General features: G+C 37.6%; 1 protein-coding gene across 10 annotated transcripts in view; it reads right to left on the bottom strand.

Annotated features, from left to right (window-relative positions):
* Positions 1-798: 798 nt before the first annotated feature.
* Positions 799-22,572, bottom strand: part of NR2C2 (nuclear receptor subfamily 2 group C member 2) — a 1,701,781-nt gene continuing 1,680,007 nt past the window's right edge. For 9 of the 10 annotated variants that reach the window (XM_044078621.1, XM_044078615.1, XM_044078617.1 and 6 more), the window contains one exon: positions 7,328-9,429. In XM_044078621.1, the coding sequence (XP_043934556.1) occupies positions 9,255-9,429 (175 nt within the window). In that variant the 3' untranslated portion in view covers positions 7,328-9,254. Of the gene's footprint in view, positions 2,809-7,327; positions 9,430-22,572 lie in introns of those variants that run through there. The other variant, XM_044078620.1, reaches the window with a different exon arrangement.

Below are 22,572 nucleotides of genomic sequence, written 5' to 3'. Positions count from 1 at the left end.
TAAATCACTTAACCTGCTCATCCCCTTTTAATACCTCACTTTATTGAACTTCTTAAACTACTCTACCTACTTCTAATTAGTACAACCAAATTACTATTCCATCACTACTTTTCTGTTAACACTCCAACTTGCTTATCTCCTCTAATAACTCACTCTATTGCATTTCTTAAATTTCTCCTACCTATCATATACGTAACTCTTCTATCTGAAAAGTCTCAGTACATGGCTTCTAAATTTAAAGTTTGTGAATATCAAAACAAATTTTATTATACTGACTACTGTGCTATGTATTCACTGAAACTGCAGTACAAAATTTGTTATTGTAAATATTGATTGCATTAAATATGATACCTTAGAGCTTTTCTCTCCGGGCCTCTGCTAAAAAAGGGCACCTGTGTCCAGTCAGACTTTCCTCGTAAACAAATGTGAATAAACAATAAAGAAATAATCAATCAGAAAAGGTTAAAAAGATTGGGAAGACTGGGAATAAAAACTGGAAAAGCAATTTACAGGCATACATATGGCTCTCATGTATGCAAAAAAGTCCAGGAGGTTTTGGCTTTTTGCATGAAGTGTTTGCATTGGTATTTCTATACCCCAAGTAGATTTCAAAGAATGTTTCCGTGCGTAAACAGCAAATGTTAGTGGTGTGATAGGAACAAGAGAGGTAACTGTGAAAATGATTTTATGGAGTACAATGAGTTGGCAGATTTTCAAAATTCCTGACTGCTTTCCAAATATTGTTGTAATTCATTGCTCATTAAAAACATTTGAAGCATAAAAGAGACTACAAGTCAGTCACTACCAAATTATTATTTAATGCCATTCCTGATACAACTGCAAAGTGAGGTACTAAGGACAACTGTACAAACCAAAGTTCATCATCTCAAAAGACACTAGTGGTCAAAATCATCAGGCATTCTTGGAAAGTAACTATATTCTATCTTGGAAAGTAGCTATATTCTAAACTGTTTACCTTCTTATACCATGTGACCATATTTTACTGAGTGACGAATAAAATAATGTCTATTGCGCAACCTTTTCATTAGGTTATAGATTTCCTGCTTCATTTAGGGGGTTAAGCAGTAAATTACAATATTTAGATTTACTTCTGAGAATCTACATGTACAAAAAAATCTAATACATTTGTCCCTTTGATTTGCAATTTCTAGGTCTCTGTAGAAGTCACGGTACAAATGCACACAGTTACAGCACAACTGCTTTATTTCCTATTAGGGAAGAGGCTAATACATAGCTTTATATCTGGTAGAAGTTGGAATATTTAGAAATTACAGAATATGTTATGTCCAGACATAATGCAACAACGTGACCAAGAGATTCCATTTATTTATTGAAGAAAGGTGGAGGTGTCCCTTTGCACACACCCCAGTAAACATCTTACCAAATAAGCCCAAAACTGTATCACTATAAGGAAAGCACTACTCATTCTGTACAGCAATTATAAATATAACCTCTGCAACTGAATTGAAATGCATTCACTGCAGACATTCCTGATACTCTTTTCTATACCCTGGAACAAAATTAAGGACAGATGTTATTCAAGTGCATAGACAGAAATGTTGCCAAAGGTGAAACATTTTACTACTTTCAAAAGAAATGGTAATTAAGATCTAGATGACCCCCTAACTTTCCAAAGAGGTAGATGCTCACTTCTCTTTTTAAAACAAAAAACACCTTAACTATAATCATAGTTTACCTTTTTGAGGTGCTAATGGGTATTAGCATTTTGCATTGCAGTGGCAAGAAATTAAGATCATGTGTACTACAGTTTGGTAACAAAAGCCTTGTAAAAAAACAGCCTACCATGATTGACAGATTCCAAAAATAAACAACCAAGACATGTAAGATAACACAGCTGGATAGTAGGTGTTCTGCTATGTTTATAATGCTCTTACAAACAAGTATGCATTAATAAAATTTCATTTTACACCACAAGACACTGATTGCATATGCTGCTGTTTTTATTATTTTTTTAAAAAGCCAAGATACGCACAATAGGATACATTAGGGTTTTGGAATTAAGAGGCAGTAACTGCACTCTAAATGAGTGGTGCAATTAAACAAACTTTTCCTTTATTAATACATATTTGTTAAGAAACTGTTAAGAATGAATAACCATGTCCTTCTGATGCCACATCTGGGATAAGTAGCTATTGCACTGAGAAGTATGGCAGCAATGCAAACATGTTGTGCAAGTGTTGGTGCTAGTACACCCTTTAGCTGTGGTCAGAGTTGTAGAACTAACTCAGTAGCCTTCCACTGATGTATTGGCTGATCTCATTCCATATTCCTTCAAAGCTGAACAGTTTTACAATGAGAAAAAGCAAGAAAGTCTATTGCAGAACTCTCACATGGAGAAGAAATATTATTGAAATCTTTTATCCAGCTTAATTTCTTGTTAACAAAAACAACGATGACAGAAAAAGTGCAACTAAAATTAAACAGTACATCAGCAGACTAGAAGGAGAAGTATCTTGTGTTGCTAAAGCTACTTCTCATTTCTGTTTTAAAACTCTCTTGAAAAAGTTTAGCAGTTTTTCATTTTATTCCCATCTTTTTTTGTTTGTTTAACAAAACAAGTGAAGTCCAAGGAATGTCTCTTCTCTGACCTGCTACACAGAGCTGCCAATGATCTGACTGTTATACTCTGCTGATTCCATTTTGAGTATGTATGGGATTATACTGTCAATTGGAACATTCCCAATAAGACCAGTAAAAAACAGCTCTTCTGTGATGCTGGAACTCATCAGTTGAAGTGCAGGAAGGCGTACTAATATCCGTGCTAACCTGAAAAAGAAATTCATTAAACTATATAAAAATATTGAACAACATATCTCAAAGCCCTTTAATGAAAAAAATAAGTCACTCAATTCTCCTGCCTGTCAGTTCAGAAAATAAAATGGTAAATACTTGTTTGTTCATTCATGTTACTTTTTAAAATTTTTGTTCTGCAAAATGTTAAAGTATTACTATACACAATAATTTGTTACCTTTAGTCATGTCCAGGATTGTACTGTTAAAGGAATTACATACTAAGTACAGTTAATACATGATGTATGTGTCTACTTACTTAAGTCTGTACATACACAACATACTGTATAAATAAATACAGTATCACACATAAATTTACATAGAGTAATCCGTGATGTTTCAAGATGTCCTTACCATTCATTTCTGGTTAGTTTACTCAATGCAATCCCACTAATGAAAGTTTTTTTTATATAGAAGGGCTAACTTTAGAACAATGTTGCTGTTTTCATAGAGTGTGTGTGTGTGTGTGTGTCTGTGTGTGTGTGTATGCTCTCTCTTTCTCTCTCTACATATATAGCTTTACAAAACCACAACCTTGCACAGCTTCAAAAGTCACTGAAAAGATAAGTACCACCAGAAAACAATGTAGAAAAAAGAACTGAAACTTCTTTAGCTCTTTCATTCCATTTTTAAACACCGGAACTTCATCAGAAATGCATTCAATCCATCCATTACAAATTTAAGAAACAAGTAATTTCCATGGTATCCCTTAAGTCTCAAACAACCCAGTATGCAAGTATAGTGGGTCCAAAACAAAACAGTGTAAGAAATATCTGTCTGTGGAAGTTTTTCAGTTCCTGTATATTTAATCACTATATATTAAAAATCAGAAAATTGTAGTAAAAGTTGCTGTGTCTTTCGGCTTTTCCCGGTTAGGGGCCGCCACAGCAGAAACTCCGGTCCGCTAATAATTGGCAGTAGATTTTTATGTGCCGAGTTGCTGGCCCTAACGCACAACCTTCAACGAAGGTACGCCCATTCACGCATGTCTCCACACAGAAGACGCTCTAGCTGAGAATCGAACAGGACGTCTTACTGTGAGGTGACAACGCTAGTAAAAGTAGCGAACTTAAAAACGTCCTAAATCAAAAAATAAAAACTTATTTAAATACCCCCTCTAAAATGACATCAATCAAACCAAGCCAATGAATGACTATTGATTAATAATTAAATAATTATGTAACATAATTGTAACAACTAATTTAAAGTTAAACACACAAAATGTTTAACACACAAAAAATTCTTAAAAAGTCATTTCAATAACTTTAATTTAAGCAAACATTTCACATTCATCATTTCATTTAAGCCAGGGAACATGTCTGCCCATAGCAGAACTTGCCATTTGAGTTCCCTGACTTCTAAAATTAACATAGTCAACCTGTTCCAAGACAAAAATGGAAATTCCTAAAATTATACATCAAACTGTGTTTAGCCAATGTGTTTGTAAAATCATGTTCTTTAACAGTTTAATTTGTTCTCTAATTCTACATCTATGTTCCCTGACACACTTCCCTACAAAATAGCATCAACAAGAACTGCAGGTGGCTAAATATACCATACCTTGACTATGACAGTAATACCTATTAGTAGCCGTAAACCCAAACTTAACATGTGGAACGCTGCTTCACTTGTATTACAAATAAACCTACATTGTTTGCAGCTGGTACATCCAAATGTGCCACTTGTCTTACCAAACATTTTCCTTTCCATTACTAGATCAACTTCTAATAATTTTTTTAATATTAGTAGATTTTTTTATAAACAAAGTTAGGGGACTTTTCTGGCAAACTTAGATAACTATTTCCTAATATTTTCCAGTTAGTTCTAATAGTACTCAATTTTTTGACTATTCACAGTCATAGCAACTGGGAGTGCAAGATAATTATCCTTTACTATCGTGGAACATTCTTCTCTGTGTTTCCTAGTGTTAAAGGGAACCACTTTACTTAAAATGGGGGGGGGGTTACAGTGATCTTTTATCACTTCATCTTCAATTCTGGCCAGATTAACCGCCAGATAACTTCTATGTAAAAATATCTCCCTGATAAACTCTACTTCCTTCAAAAACATATCATCACTGATGATCCGACTTGCTCAAATTAACTGACCCATAAAAATATTTAACTTCATAAATCTAGGGTGATGACTAAAATATTTAAATAATTGTTCTTGAAGGTGTCTTTTCTATAGATGTAAGTTTTAAACCTATGATTTGCTGAATCCATCTTGATATAAACATCCAAAAACTTCACATTCTGGCCTTTATCACTGACAGTGAAACTTAACCAGGAAATACTATCATTAACTTTGTAACAAAAAAGTCAAAAGTTACATTATTCCCCCTCCAAATAAATATTAAATCATCTATATATTGTTTATAAAACCTAAGATATTTAAATAAAGGAAGATTAAAACACTGGACTCCCACCAACATAAAACTAAATTAGCAAATAAAGGGGCAAATTTTGCCCCCATCACAACGCCAGTGGTCTGCTGATAAATCCCCTGATCAAAAATAAAAAAATTGTTCTTCAATACTAAATCCATTAACGTATTTACTACATTTGTATTGACTTGATCAAATTTCTCTGTTTTATCTAAATAAATTTTAACAAAGTCTTCTTCTTATTTAGTACTTGTGTATAAAGAAACTATGTTGATGATACCAATGACATTTTCATCTCCTATAAACTTGTAGCTTCTTAAAACAGTCAATTAAGGACCAAGAGTCTTTAAAATAAAAACAACTTACTTTTCTGTACCACTGGATTCAAAATACTATCCAAACAGCTTGAAATCATGACACTTTTAATTCTCGGCCAAGACACCACTGGGCGAAAAGGTGGGTATGTCACACTCTATTGAATCTTAGGGATTCCAAACAATTTGCCTAATTCAGGTTGTTTCACATTTAAAAAAATATATACATCGCAGTTTACATATCTTTGAATAAATAACTCAAAAATAGTTGCATCTAAATCTATAAAACATTTCCTGACATAGTCCCTACTTATTTTTTATACGTTTCACAATTTAACATTTTTTGCATTTCAGTTTTTATATCTGGTATGTTCCATTATAACCAGGCCACAACCTTTATCTGCTTTCATACAACGTAGATGTTTACACTGTGTCCAATTATACAAAACCTTTTGTTCATTAACAGTTAAAGTATGTATATATATATATATATATATATATATATATATATATATATATATATATATATGTATATATATATATATGCACATTTTGTATCCCAAGCATGTTGTCCAACCAAAAAAAAAAAAAAAAAAATGGTGAGGAAAGTGCATTACTAGTGCTACCTGCCCCTTTCTTCGATGGTACTTTCTTTTAAACCATTGGTGCTGCTTCTATTTTAGGCATTATCATTGGTGGTATTAAAATCATCAAGTTGGCCAGCACTGTTACCCAAGGAAGTCTCATTACTATTGTCTGTGGAAGCATATGCAGCGACAGAAGTCACATCACTTGAACAAACAGGAAAGGCTTTATAGTTGGCACAAGTCCAAGCATCCCTTTCTAATTTTTATTCTTTTTGGCCACCAAAGTCACCAAATGTCACTCTGTTTTGAGATGCTTTCATATCAAGTCTTAAAATTTCCAAAGAAATGATGCCCTCATTAAGCTTATTAATTTCTTCCTTAACAGCCTGTAACTGAAGGCTGTTATGCTTAATCAAAAGTCTTAGCAATTCAAGTCTAGTGTTATTATAGAACTGAACTAAATCCTTACAAATGTCATCACTGTAACGAATTCCATTCAGGAAGTTGTGTACTCTTAGTCCCAGTGGAACTTCCTTATGCTTTAGGCATCTTTTTATGTAAAAAAAAACATCATAGTCTAATGATTTATATTTAATTAGTTTCTTTTCAAGTTCAAAGATCAAATACTTACAGTTAAGTTGATTTCCTTTGTTTTCAAAAAAACACTACATTGCTAACACAAAATCCACTGCTGGAAAAAGGACTAACTTCTGGAGATTTCACCAGTCTTTTAATAAAAGCCGAGCTCCCTTGAAATAAATTTGGTAAAACAATAACATCATTTGGCCATGAATTATTAATGGAAGAGGCAGGGGAATCAGAATGTCCTTCAATCCTTGAATGACCACCAATTCCATTACCATTACAATTTAAACTTCTCAGTGTAGTTTGCATTTGCCCCATAATGTTTGAAAATGTCTGGCTTAACACCTGCAGTTTATAGGGAATAGAGTACAAATGCAAATCCATAACAGCTTCATTCATATGGTTCTCAATGGCAGGGAAACAACTGTGTTCTAAACTCGAATCTCCAGTAGAACTCAAAGAAGCCATCACTTTCGGTAAAAGAGACTCACAAACCAAAAACCCGATAAACCCAAGGTATAGCCAAGCAAACAAAACTGAAACCTTGTAGCAAGGCTTCAAAAGTCACTGAAAAGATAACAAGTACTACCGGAAAACAACACAGAAAGAAGAATTGAAACTTCTTTAGCGCTTTCACTCCATTTATTTTAAACACCTGAACTTCGGAACTTCAACAGAAATGCATTCAATCTCTGCATTACAAATTTAAACATCCCTCTAAAATGACTTCAATCAATCCAAAACAATGAATGACTAATGATTAATAAGTAAATTACATAACCTGAACCATCATTGTAACAAATGATTTAAAGTTAGACATAATAAATGTTTAACACATAAAACATGTTTAAAAAGTCATTTCAATAACTTGAATTTAAGTAAACATTTCACATTCACCATTTCATTTAAGCCAGGGAACTTGTCTGCCCAACCTGCGTAACCTTTTCATTAGGGTACAGATTTCCTACTTCATTAAATGGGTTAAGCAGTAAATTACAGTGTTTAGATTTACTTCTGTGAATCTACATGTACAAAAAATATCTAATACATTATTTGCCCCCTTTTTTTTTTTTGATTTACGATTTCTAGTCCTCTGTAGGTCACGGTACAAATGCACACAGTTACAGTAACTGCTTTACTTCCTATTAGGGCAGAGGCTGATACATAGCTGCATGTCTGGTAGAAGTTGAAATATTTAGAAATTACAGAATATGTTATGTCCAGACATACTGCAACAACATGACCAAGAGATTCCATTTATTTATTGCAGAAAGGTGGAGGTGACCCTTTGCACCCCCCCCAGTAAACATCTTACCAAATAAGCCCACAACTGTAACACTATAAGGAAATGACTAGTCATTCTGTACAGCAATTATAAATATAACCTCTGAAACTGAATTGAAATGTATCCACTTCAGGCATTCCTGACACTCTTTGCTATACCCTAGAACAAAATTATGGACAGATGTTATTTAAGTGCATAGACAGAAATGTTGCCAAAGGTGAAACATTTTACTACTTTCAAAATAAATGGTAATTAAGATCTAGATGACCCCTAACTTTCCAAAGAGGAAGATGCTCACTTCTCATTTTAAAACAAGAATCACCTTAAATATAATCATATTTACCGTTTTGAGGTGCTGATGGGTATTAACATTTTGCAATGCAGTGGCAAGAAATTAAGATCACTTGTACTACAGTTTAGTAATAAAAGCCTTGTAAAAAAAAACAGCTTACCATGACTGATGGATTACAAAAATAAACAAAGGCATGTAAGACAACATAACTGGATAGTAGGTGTTCTGCTATGTTTATAATGCTCTTACAAACAAGTATGCATTAATGAAATTTAATTTTACACCACAAGACATTGATTGCATATGCTGCTGTATTTATTATTTTTTTTTAAAAAGCCAAGATATGCACAACGGGATACATTAGGGCTGTGGAATTAAGAGACAGTAACTGCACTCTAAATGAGTGGTGCAATTAAACAAACTTTTCCCTTATTAATACATATTTGTTAAATAACTGTTATGAATGAATAACCATGCCCTACTGATGCCACATCTGGGATAAGTAGCTATTGCACTGAGAAGTATGGCAGCAATGCAAACATGTTGTGCAAGTCTTCCATTGTGGTAGTACACCCTTCAGCTGTGGTCAGAGTAGTACATCTAACTCAATAGCCTTCTACTGATGTATTGGGTGATCTCATTCCATATTCTTTCAAAGCTGAACAGTTTTACAAAGACAAAAAGCAAGAAAGTCTACTGCAGAACTCTCATGTGGAGAGGAAAAAATTACTGAAATCTGTTATCCAGCTTCATTTCTTGTTCACAAAGACAATGATGACAGAAAAAGTGCAACTAAAATTAAACAGTACATCAGCAGTCTAGAAGGAGAAGTATCTTGTGTTGCTAAAGCTACTTCTCATTTCTGTTTTAAAACTCTCTTGAAAAAGTTTAGCAGTTTTTCATTTTATTCCCGTCTTTTTTTGTTTGTTTAACAAAACAAGTGAAGTCCAAGGAATGTCTCTTCTCTGACCTGCTACACAGGGCTGCCAATGATCTGACTGTTGTACTCTGCTGATTCCATTTTGAGTATGTATGGGATTATACTGTCAATTGGAACATTCCCAATAAGACCAGTAAAAAATAGCTCTTCTGTGATGCTGGAACTCATCAGTCGAAGTGCAGGAAGGCGTACTAATATCCGTGCTAACCTGAAAAAGAAATTCATTAAACTATATAAAAATATTGAACAACATATCTCAAAGCCCTTTAATGAAAAAAAAAAAAACAAGTCACTCAATTCTCCTGCCTGTCAGTTCAGAAAATAAAACGGTAAATACTTGTTTGTTCATTCACGTTACTTTTTAAAATTTTTGTTCTGCAAAATGTTAAGGTATTACTATACACAATAATTTGCTACCTTTAGTCATGTCCAGGATGGTACTGTTAAAGGCATTACATACTAAGTACAGTTAACACCTGATGGATGTGTCTACTTACTTAAGTCTGTACATACACAACATACTGTATAAATAAATACAGTATCACACATAAATTTACATACTTACAGTAATCCGTGATGTTTCAAGATGTCCTTACCATCTATTTGTGGTTAGTTTACTCAATGCAATCCCACTAATGGAAGGCTTTTTATATAGAAGGGCTAACTTTAAAAGAAATTTGCTGTTTTCATAGAGTGTGTGTGCATGTGTGTATGATCTCTCTCTCTCTCTCTGTTATATGTATGTGTATGTATATATCTTTACAAAACTGCAACCTTGCAGCACAGCTTCAAAAGTCACTGAAAAGATAAGTACCACCAGAAAACAATGTAGAAAAAAGAACAAACTTCTTTAGCTCTTTCATTCCATTTATTTTAACCACCGGAACTTCATCAGAAATGCATTCAGTCCATCCATTACAAATTTAAGAAACAAGTAATTTCCGTGGTATCCCTTAGGTCTCAAACAACCCACTATAAAAGTATAGTGGGTCCAAAACAAAACAGTGTAAGAAACATCTCTGTGTGGAAGTTCTTTAATTCCTGTATGTTTAGTTAATCAGTATATATTAAAAAGCAGAAAAAAATCAGAAAATGGTAGTAAAAGTAGCAAACTTAAAAAAGTACAGTTTTGTACCTACCATAAATGTAGATGCATCTGCAGTCCTTACAAATGGGTTGTCCTGTCGTCAGGCAGCTCTTCGGTTGGCCGGATTCCAAAGTCTGGGTCTGGCCTCGGCTGGTGTCGCACTTCACCCGACGTCATAGCTGCAGTTATTCGGGTATAAAGGCATCAGCCGATGCCATTTTCCTCAGTGTTTCTTGCCCCAGATGCCAGGTGCCCTCATGGAAGGCTAAATTTGGATAAATGCCAATGATTCCAAATAGGAGAGAGCAAACACAAAAAATAAGCATGTATGTACATATATACAAACAAATACACCATAATAGATCCCCCAAGCTGGCTGAAGGCTGGCAAATACCCTAGGAGTACCTCAGAGGGGAAGGTGGGTGGGTAATCCTGACTGCAGATGCATTCCTATCGGACATCTACATTTATGGTAGGTACAAAACTGTACTATGTCCTTCAAGGATGCATCTGCAGTCCTTACAAATGGGTAGAATACCACAGCTAAACAAGGGAAGGAGGAAAGAGTAGAGATTATGGTGTAGCTAGGATCCCTTGCAAAACAGCAGTGGCAAAACCTGCTCGGGATCTAGAGTATAAAGGTAAATTGTAATGCTTGGCAAATGTATGCACGGAGGTCCAAGTAGCAGCCTCTATAATGTCCTTGGTAGCCACTCCTCGTAAGAAAGCTGTGGTAGTGGCTGTAGCCCTTGTGGAGTGAGGCCTGATGTTCTCTGGAGTTTTCTTTCCATGGTAGGAGTAACAAAATCTAATGCAATTTCCTATCCATTTGGAGATTGTCTGTTTTGAAATTGGTTTTCCTTCCTTTCCTGTGGCATATGCTACCAGAAGCTGGTCAGTTTTTCTATTGGACTTAGTCCTGTCCAGGTAGTAGCGTAATTGTCTGTGTACATCCAAGGTATGCAAAAGTCTTTCTCCCCTATTCTGTGGGTTTGGGAAGAATGTAGGTAGGTGGATAGCCTGATTTAATGACACTCTGGATACCACCTTAGGCATAAATGTAGGATTTGTTCTCATGGACACTCTATCTTGATGGAAGATCAGGAAGGGTTGCACTGCCATTAATGCCTGTAGTTCAGAGACCCTTCTTGCTGAAGTTATTGCCAGCAGGAAAGCAGTCTTCCAGGATAAGTATTGTAATTCTGCTGTTGCTGCTGTCTCGAAAGGAGGAAGTGTCAATTTTTCTAGCACAAAGTTCAAGTCCCATGCTGGCAATGGTGATTTCCTGGGAGGTTTTACATTTTTAATTCCTTTCAGAAACTGTCTGAGCAGGGGATGAGAGAAGACAGGAGGATCCAAGCTGTATTCTGCTGAAATAGCTGATGCATGTATCTTGATGGAAGAATAGGACACGCCTGTGTGGAAGAGCTCTGCCAAGTACTCCAGGATGTTGGCCATGTTTACCAGAGTCACATCTTCTCCCTTTGCAGTACTCCAAATGAGATCTCTTTTCCATTTTGCTGCATAATTCTTTCGTGTTGAAGGTCTGCGAGCCTCCAGGATTATGTCTTTAACCCTTTGAGATAAATTTGGGTTAATTGCTGTTATGTAATGTTCCAGGCAGTTAGCTGCAGAGTTTTCAGGTTTGGATGCAGGATGTTGTAGTTGTTCTGTGTTAACAGTAATGGGATCAGGGGTAGTGTCCATATTTGTTCCCGAGACATGCTCCTCAGCAATGGGTACCAATGTTGTCTTGGGCAGTCTGGAGCTATCAGAATGATCCATGGACGGTCCTCTTTGATCTTCAGAAGCACCTTGTGCATCAAAGGAAGTGGTGGGAATGTGTATGCTGTCAGGTTTTTCCAACTGAAAGATAGGGAGTCCACCTTCCAAGCAAGTGGGTGGTACGTCCTTGTGCAGAATTTCTTTAGCTGGTGACTGAATGGGGATGCAAACAAGTCTATTTGTGGTAATCCCCATTCCCTTGTGATGGCTTTGAAGATGTCCGGATGAAGCATCCATTCGTGGGCATCTGTGGTTGTTCTGCTTAATATGTCTGCTAGAATGTTTTCTTTTCCCGGTACAAAAATTGCTTGTAACTGGATGTTGTAGCTCAGGGCCACATCCCATAGGTCCAGTGCCAGCCGGCACAGAGGATATGAATGGGTGCCTCCCTGTTTGTTGATGTACCACATAACTGTGGTGTTGTCTGTCCTTATCATCAACTGACCTTCTTGGAGAAATGGTCTGAATGACTGGATTGCCAATTTTACTGCCAGCATTTCCTTTAGATTTATGTGTAGGCGCAGCTGGTCTTGAGTCCATAAGCCTTGTATGCACTTGTCCAGCATGTGTGCCCCCCAACCGAGGTCTGAGGCATCTGTCGTGATGGTTTGGCTTGGTTGGCTGTTGCAGAAGGGCAATCCTGTGTTTGATTGACAGGCCTGAGCCCACCATAGGAACTCTTGTTTCAGGCATGGGATTATTGGGATTTCGGTTTCTAGGCTGTGCTTGTGTTGGGACCACAAATTCTTTAGGTACCACTGTAGCTTTCTCATATGCAGTCTGGCATGAGGGACCAGAATTATGCAGGATGCCATGAAGCCTAGAGCTTGCAATACTTTTCTTGCAGTTAGGTGGTTCTGCTTTGTTAATGCCAAGAAGTAGAGAGGTAGTTGCTCTTTCTTTTCTGCAGTTAGGAATGCCATTTGTTTTGATGTGTCCAGCTCTGCCCCCAGAAAGGTTATTCTTTGGGATGGAATCAGCCTTGACTTTTTTATATTGACTGTATATCCCAAGGCTTGCAGCAGGTAAATGACTCTTTGTAAGTCTTCTGTTAGCTTGTTTTTGTTGTCCGCTTGTATCAGGCAGTCGTCCAGGTAGGGATAAATTTGGATTCCCTGAAGTCTGCAATGAGCAATTACTGATGCCAGGCATTTCGTGAACACTCTGGGCAGTAGATAAGCCAAAGGGCAATGCTGAAAATTGATAATGCTCTGATCCTGCAAGAAATCTGAGGTATCTTCTGCAAATTGGTCTTATGGGGACGTGCAGGTATGCCTCCTTGAGATCTAGAGTTACCAGCCAAGACTCCTTGCCCAGCATGGGAAGAAGCTGCTGTAGGGTCAGCATTTTGAATTTTGGAACAATAAGGAATGTGTTTAAAGCGGACAAGTCTAGAATGGGTCTCCATTTGTTTTCTTTTCTTGGTACCAGGAAGAGTCTGGAGTAAAATCCCTTTCCTTGCTCCATAGATGGTACCTTTTCCACAGCTCTCATTCTTAATAGCTGAGATATTTGCTTTAGAGCTTCTGTCCTTTGAGTAGGTGGTAGGTTTGGCATTCCTCTCTTCTCTGGTAGAGTATGGAAATGGAACCTGTAACTTTGGTCTATAGTTTGCAAAATCCATTTTTCCCTTGTGATGCAATGCCAGTTTTTTGAAAATAAGGTTAGTTTTCCGCCTAAGGGTGCTTCTAGTTGTTCCCTGGTAGGCGGTGCCACTGTCAAGTCACTGTGATTGAGTTGTTGTAGTGGTGGTGGCTGTCCGTGCCTCGCTGGTTGTTACCTTGCCATTGGCGTCCCCTGTAGGCACCCCTGGATTGGTTTCTGCCTCTTGAACGCCTATTCCTGCCTCTCTGAGCCTTAGAGGAGTCCGGAAAGGACCAATTCTTGGAGGGCCAGTTCCTGCTAAACCTTGGAGGTTGAACCTGTAAAAAATCTTTCACCGTTTGTACAGATTTCGCCTTCTCTTCCATCTTTTTTAGTACCTGCTGAGTAGGGGAACCAAATAAATTGACCTTGTCCATGGGTGCATCCAAAAGCTTTGATTTGACATGGTCTGGTAATGCCTGTTCTTTCAACCATGCATGTCTCCTGATAACTGTGCCAGTCATGGTTGATCTAAAGGAAGCCTCCAGTGCATCATAGCCACATTTTAAAGAATGGTTACTAACCTGCTGTATGTTATGTACCATTTCCTGAACATATTTTTTATCTAAAGATTCTTCAGAGGAAAGCTTTTTAGTTAACTGGTCAAGCATAAACTCTTGATATTGAATCATATGAAATTGGCAGTTCAAAGCCCTAGCTGACAAGGTAGCAGAAGTGTAAACTTTTACCCCATCTCTCTAAGGACCTGGATTCCCTTTCAGAGGGGAGGGGATTTTTAGTAGAAGTAGCAGCTACAGCTTTAGGGCCCTGGGAGATAGTCTCTGGATCTGCAAAAGGAGCCTTGTATAAATGGTGATGAGTGTCCGGGACCCTGTAGAACCTATCTGGCTTAGCAGGAGCCGGAGGTAATGAATCAGGAGCAGTGCAAGCATCATTAAATGCATCATCTACAACAGAAAGAACTGGAGGTATAGCTAAAGGCCTATGTTGTGGCAAATGTAGAAAGGTTCTAAGCCTTTTTCTGGAGTCTGAGAAATCTTGGCCCTGCCACTGAAAATGTTCCCTCATAGCATGCAAGGTTTCCCCAAAGGAGAATTCCTCAGGTGGAGAGGCTGAAGGAATGGACTCTTCAGCATCAGAATCTTCGTAAGGAGAATAAGGAGCCTCAGGAGGGTCTGTATGTTCTGATTCATCAGAGGAACCATCAGTGGGTACTGGTTCAGGGGGCTCTGCTCTAGGTCTCTTTTCTGGAGGTGGGAGAGAGGACCTGTCTGGATGAGGCTGGGATCCACGAATTAAAGAAATTAAATCCTCAGCCAAAGAAAGCATATGAGAGCTAGTGCTGGGCCTGTGTGAGGGGGGTTTGGCAGGCACAGTTTTTGAAGCTTTGGCTGCTTTAGCCCTGGCAAAGGCCTTAATAGACATGGCTGCAGGAGGCCTAGCAGCTCCACGTGCAGGGGTTGAAATATCCAGGGGAATTGTGTCTGATAATTCCTGAGAAACCGCAACAGAAGGCTGGATTTCAGAAGCCGATTCTACCAGGTTAGAGGAGGCCTCGGTAGAAGGCATGGTTTCGGCTGGAGATAGAACCGCTTGCTCGGTTTCAGCCGAAACCGAGACACTCGCGGTTTGCTTAATCGCAGTTTCGGCCGAGGCCGCGGACCGCAAGTGTCGGTCCTTTTCTTTTCGTTTTTTGGAAATTTGTGTAGTCGGAGGATCCGACGGCATAATGTAGGCAAAATCAGAGCCGAAAATTTGTTCAGCAAACTCTGACCGACGTCTAAGCGTCCGTCGGTTAAAAGAAGCACAGGCTAGACAAGCTGCTACGTCGTGGTCTGGGCCTAAACAATGTATACAGTAGGAGTGGAAATCTTTATGAGGTGTTTGTTTCCCACAAGATAAACAGTTATTCACTTTCTCTGACATCGGCTGAGGCAAGAAAGAGTCCCCAACGGGGTACTTAGCTTTTTAGAAGTCTTCGAAGTAGTATTCGGTAGTAGTAATCTCTGGATCTGACCGACCGGCACTTGCGAACAGCTTCTGCTTCGGGCGCCACGCGGCAAGAAAGACTGAGGAAAATGGCGTCGGCTGATGCCTTTATACCCGAATAACTGCAGCTATGACGTCGGGTGAAGTGCGACACCAGCCGAGGCCAGACCCAGACTTTGGAATCCAGCCAACCGAATGGCTGCCTGACGACAGGACAACCCATTTGTAAGGACTGCAGATGCATCCTTGAAGGACATCGTCCTATGTCAAAAAATAAAAACTTATTTAAATACCCCTCTAAAATGACATCAATCAAACCAAGCCAATGGATGACTAATGATTAATAATTAAATAAATAATTACGTGACCTAAACCATCATTGTAACAACTAATTTAAAGTTAAATACACAAGAAATGTTTAACACACAAAAAATCCTTAAAAAGTCATTTCAATAACTTTAATTTAAGCAAACATTTCACATTAACCATTTCATTTAATTTAGGGAATTTGTCTGCCCATAGCAGAACTTGCCATTTGAGTTCCCTGACTTCTACAATTAACATAGTCAACCTGTTCCAAGACAAAAAAAAATGGAAATTCCTAGAATTATCATACATCAAACTGTATTTAGCCAATGCGTTTTTTAAAATCATGTTCTTTAACAGTTTCATTTGTTCTCTAATTCTACATCTATGTTCCCTGACACTCTTCCCTACAAAATAGCATGGACAAGAACTGCAGGTGGCTAAATATACTATACCTTGACTATGGGAGTCATACCTATTAGTAGCCATAAATCTAAATTTAACATGCAGAATGCTGCTTCACTTGTATTACAAATAAACCTAATTTGTTTCCAGTTGGTACACCCACATGTGCCACTTGTCTTACCAAACCTTTTCCTTTCTATTACTAGATCTACTACTTATAATGTTTTTAATAATAATGCACTTTGTTTTTATAAACAAAGTTAGGGACTTCTCTGGCAAACTTAGATAACTCTCTATTTCCTAATATGTTCCAGTTAGTTCTAATAATACTCATAATTTTTTGACTATTCACAGTCATAGCAACTGCGAATACAAGATAATTATCCTTTACTATCGTGGAACATTCCTCTCTGTTTTTCCTATTGTTAAAGTGAACCTTTTTACTGAAAATGGAGGGGGGGGGGTACAGTGATCTTTTATCACTTCATCTTCAATCTTGGCCAGATTAACTGCTGGATAGCTTCTATCTAAAAATAACTCCCTGATGAACTGTACTTCCTTCAAAAACATATCATCACTGACAATCCGACTTGCTCAAATTAACTGACCCCTAAAAATATTCAACTTCAGAAATCTGGGGTGATGACTAAAAATGTAAATAATTGTTCTTGGAAGTGTCTTTTCTACAGATGGAAGTTTTAAGCCTATGACTTACTGTATCCATCCTGATATAAACATCTAAAAACTTCACATTCTGGCCTTTATCACTGACAGTGAAACTTAACCAAGAAATACTATCATTAACTTCTTTAACAAAAATGTCAAAAGTTACATTACTCCCCCTCCAAATAAATATTAAATCATCTATATATTGTTTATGAAACCTAAGATATTTAAATAAAGGAAGATTCACTAAAACACTTGACTCCCACCAACATAAAACTAAATTAGCAAATGAAGGGGCAACTTTTGCCCCCATCACAATGCCAGTGGTCTGCTGATAAATCCCCTGATCAAAAATAAAAAAAAATTGTTCTTCAACACTAAATCCATTAACATATTTGCTACATTTGTATTGACTTGATCAAATTTCTCTATTTCATCTACATAAAATTTAACATACTCTAAGCCGCCTTCTTAGTTAGTACTTGTATATGAAGAAAGTATGTTGATGATACCAATGAAATTTTCATCTCGTATAAACTTGTAGCTTCTTAAAACAGTCAATTAAGGACCAAGAGTCATTAAAAACCTTACTTTTCTGTACCACTGGATTCAAAATACTATCCAAACAGCTTGAAATCATTACACTTTTAATTCTCGGGCAAGTCACCACTGGCCGAAAAGGTGGGCACATCACACTCTTATGAATCTTAGGGATTCCAAACAATTTACCTAATTCAGGTTGTTCCACATTTAAAAAAAGAATATACATCCCAGTTTACATATCTTTGATTAAATAACTCAAAAATACTTGCATCTAAATCCATAAAACATTTCCTGACATAGTCCCTACTTATTTTTTATACTTTTCACAATTTAACATTTTTTACATTTCAGTTTTTATGTCTGGTATGTTCCATTATAACCAGGCCACAGCCTTTATCTGCTTTCATATAACATAGATGTTTACACTATGTCCTATTATACATCCCCTTTTGTTCATTAACAGTTAAAGTGAATACATACATATACACACACACACACACACACACACACACACATATATATATATATATATATATATATATATATATATATATATATATATATATATATATATATATACATATATACACACACACACATTCTATCTCCTGCATGTTGCCCAACCAAAAACAAATGGTGAGGAAATTACATTACTAGTGCCACCTGCCCCTTCTTGACTCTGGTCACCAATAATTTCTTCGATGGTACTTTCTTGTAAACCATTGGTGCTACTTCTATTTTAGGCATTATCACTGGTGGTATTAAAATCATCAAGTTGGCCAGCACTGTTACCCAAGGAAGTATCATTAGTATTGTTTGTGGAAGCATATGCAGCAATAGAGGCTTTCTTTAGTTATGTTAGGAACCTGGGTGGTAATTCCCAGATATGCTCAGAATTAGTCCAAAATGACAAAACATACATCGAACCCACAGACATTGTCAACATCCTAGCTGACAGGTTCAGCGCAAACTTCTCCCCCCCCTCCCCACCAAAAGGGCAAATATCTATCCCAGCAGAGAGCTGCCCCCCTGACATCTCAAATGCTCAGGTAAGAGCCACCCTCTCCAAAGCAAAAAACACAGCATCAATGGGACCAGATGGTGTCCTGGGCTGCGTCCTACATGAACTCCAAGAAGAGCTAAACCCAAACATAAAACTACTGTTCAATCTCAGCCTTACTACAGGATATGTGCCCAAAGAGTGGCGTACAGCAACAGTGGTCCCTCTCCATAAAGGTGGTGCCTCAACGGATCCTGGAAACTATCGCCCCATAAGCCTGACTAGCTTTGTCTGCAAAGCTATGGAAAGGATCATCATGGACCTCATAAATAAAGATATTGGGGACCTACAAACACTGGATCCTACCCAGTTCGGCTTTGTTAAGGGCAGATCCTGCCTCTTAAACCTGGTTGATTTCTTTGAAACAGTCACCAAGGCCATTGACGAGGGAAGGTGGTCCACACAGCCTACCTGGACCTCGCAAAGCCTTCGATACAATACCCCACTCGGGCATTATAGATAAGCTCACCAGCTTAAATATAAACCCCTATGTCACTAGATGGATTGCAAACTGGCTCAAGGACAGAACCCACATGGTTAGAATTGCTGGAGCCATGTCAGACTCCAAACCAGTTACAAGTGGTGTCCCACAAGGCTCAGTCCTGGGACCTCTTGTTCGGTATATATTTCTCGGAGGTACAGGCCAACACGGAAGGACTGTGGCTGACCAAGTTCGCAGATGACTGCAAACTGGGTGCCATAATCGACTCTCCAGTCGACACAAGCATCCTCCAAAAGGGCCTCATAGAAACAGACAACTGGTGCCAGAGCCATGGCCTCAAGCTAAATGTCAAAAGTGTATAGTCATCCCCTTTGGCAAAAACAAAGTGCCCACAAATTACCACATAGGTGGTAATCCATTAAGTACAGAAGAAGTAATTAGGGACCTGGGGACCCAAGTTGATAGCAATCTCTCATTTGACAACCACATGGCCAAAGTGGTTAGAAAAACATTTTATATAGCCCACCTAATCATGAAGGGATTCACATCTAGATCAGGGACGCCATCGTGCCTCTACTCATCCCTCATCAGGCCCACAGTTGAGTACAATGCCCTTTTGGGATGTACCTTAACAGACACCTGCAGCAACTGGAAAGACCCCAAAAGTACCTCACCAAGAGGATCAAAGGGCTCAAACAGATGCCATATGCTGCCCGGTTAAAGAAACTCCAGCTCTACTCAGTGGCATAACGCCTGTTCAGAGGCGATCTGTGCCTGACGTATAAAGCCATGTCCAACCCGGAATTAATGGACATGCTGCACCTCAGAAAATCCAAATCCCATCGAGCTATGCACTCGAGAGACTTGAACCTCAGCACTGAAATAAATAGGACATGCTGGAGGGACAGATTCATAACCCAGAGGCTCCCTTCACTCTGGAATAAAATCCCAGTCCAGGTTAGGCAGAGTCCCTCATTGACTCTCTTCAAGAGGAATCTTGATGAGTGGATGGGAGATCGTAGGTTTACCCCGGGTATCACTTCTGTGTCACTGTTAGACAGAGGCACAGTATACTAACCTCGAAAAAGGGCATAGCAAAATAAATTTAAAATGGGTGGCGAAAGCCAAACACATTCTGGCTAGGCTTATAAATGCCCTAGGGCAGATAGCCTAGTATGAACCTATGAACCTAATAGAAGTCACATCACTTGAACAAATAGGAAAGGCTTTATTGTTGGCACAAGTCCAAGGATCCCTAACTTTTATTCTTTTTGGCCACCAAAGTCATCAAATGTCGCTCTGTTTTAATTGACATGCGTTCATATCAAGTCTTAAAATTTCCAAAGAAATTATGTTTAATGATGCCCTCACTTAGCTTATTAATTTCTTAACAGCCTGTAACTGAAGGCTGTTATGCTTAATCAAAAGGCTAAGCAATTCAAGTCTAGTGTTATACAACTGAACTAAATCTTTATAAATGTCATCATTGTAACGAATTCCATTTGAGAAGTTGTATACTCTTAGTCCCTGCGGAACTTGCTTAAGCATTAGGCATATTTTTATGTAAAATACATCATAGTCTAATGATATATATTTAATTAGTTTCTTATCGAGATCAAAGATCACAGACTTACTGTTAAGTTGATTTCCTTTGTTTTCAACAAAACACTGCATTGCTAACACAACATCCACTGCTGGAAAAAGGACTAACTTCTGGAGATTTCACCAGTCTTTTAATAAAAGCCTAGCTACCTTGTAATAAATTTGGTAAAACAGTAACATCATTTGGCCATGAATTATTACTGGAAGAGGCAGGGGAATCAGAATGTCCATCAATCCTAGACCGACCACCAATTCCATTACCATTACAATTTAAACTTCACAGTGCAGTTTGCATTTGCCCCATAATGTTAGAAAATGTCTGGCTTAACACCTGCAGTTTATGAGGAATAGAGTACAAACTCACATCCATAACAGCTTCATTCATATGGTTCTCCGTGGAAGGGAAACAAGAACTCAAAGAAGCCATCACTTTCAGTAAAAGAGACTCATAAACAAAAAAATGCGATAAACCCAAGGTATAGTTAAGCAAACAAAACTGAAACCTTGTAGCATGGCTTCAAACGTCACTGAAAAGATAACAAGTACTACCGGAAAACAACGTAGAAAGAACTGAAACTTCTTTATTGCTTTCATTCCATTTATTTTAAACACTGGAACTTCGGAACTTAACAGAAATGCATTCAATTCTGGCATTACAAATTTAAATATCCCTCTAAAATTACTCCAATCAACCCAAAACAATGAATGACTAATGATTAATAAGTAAATAATTACATAACCTGAACCATCATTGAAACAACTGATTTAAAGTTAGACACACAAAAAATGTTTAACACATAAAACATGTTTAAAAAGTCATTTCAATAAATTTAAGTAAAGATTTCACATTCACCATTTCATTTAAGCCAGGGAACTTGTCTGCCCATAGGAGAACTTGCCATTTGAGTTCCCTGACTTCTAAAATGTTGTTATATCCATTAATACAATTAACACAGTCAACCTGTTGCAGGACATAAAAATGGAAATTCCACACATCAAACTGTGTTTAACCAGTGCGTTTGTAAAATCATGTTGTTTAACAGCTTTGATATGTTCTCTAATTCCACATCTAAGTTCCCTGATACTCTTTCCTACATAATAGCACGGACAAGAACTGCAGGTGGATAAATATATTATGCCGCCCCTATGACAGCTGTACCTATTAGTAGTCGTAAATATAAACTTAAGATGTGGAAAGGCTGCTTCACTCATATTACTATTAAACCTACATTGTTTGCAGTTGGTATTCCCAAATCTGCCAATTGTCTTACCAAACCTTTTCCTTTCCATTACTAGATCTATTTCTAATATTTTTTTTAATATTAAAAGTGCATTGCAAATACATCTATATGTAGTAAGATGGACAGTAAATTGCTAAAAGATAAAACCCATACTGTGCAGGTAGCAGGTGCTTCATCAGAGAGCATGACAGTAACCAGTGGTGTCCCACAAAGGTCTCTGCTGGGACCACTTGTATTCAGTGTTTACTGAGCTTGACATAATGATTACGGTATTTGGCTCATAAACGCAGGGTACAGGGTTTGATTCTGACTTCAGGTCATTGGCTATGCTTAAAACAGTCTTTCAGGGCTGTTAGCCTAGTATTCACCTACAAACTTATGAACCTATGATCAGTAGAACTTGAAAAAAGACATCTGGCTAACTATGTTTGCAGACAATTGTAAACTAGGAGTCAGTGTTAAGTCCAGCCCTGACATCAAAGCCTTCAGCAAGAACTCATGCTCATAAATACTTGCCACACTAAAAATGGGCTTGCATTAAATGCTGTAAAATGAAATACTGACACATTTGGTAAACAATCCCTCCCTCAGCATATAACACAGATACTACCAAAATGATG

This window comes from Protopterus annectens, chromosome 7.part1 (assembly GCF_019279795.1).
Source record: "Protopterus annectens isolate FY-2018-M chromosome 7.part1, PAN1.0, whole genome shotgun sequence".
NCBI lineage: Eukaryota > Metazoa > Chordata > Ceratodontiformes > Protopteridae > Protopterus > Protopterus annectens.
This window is presented reverse-complemented; position numbering and strand designations above follow the sequence as displayed.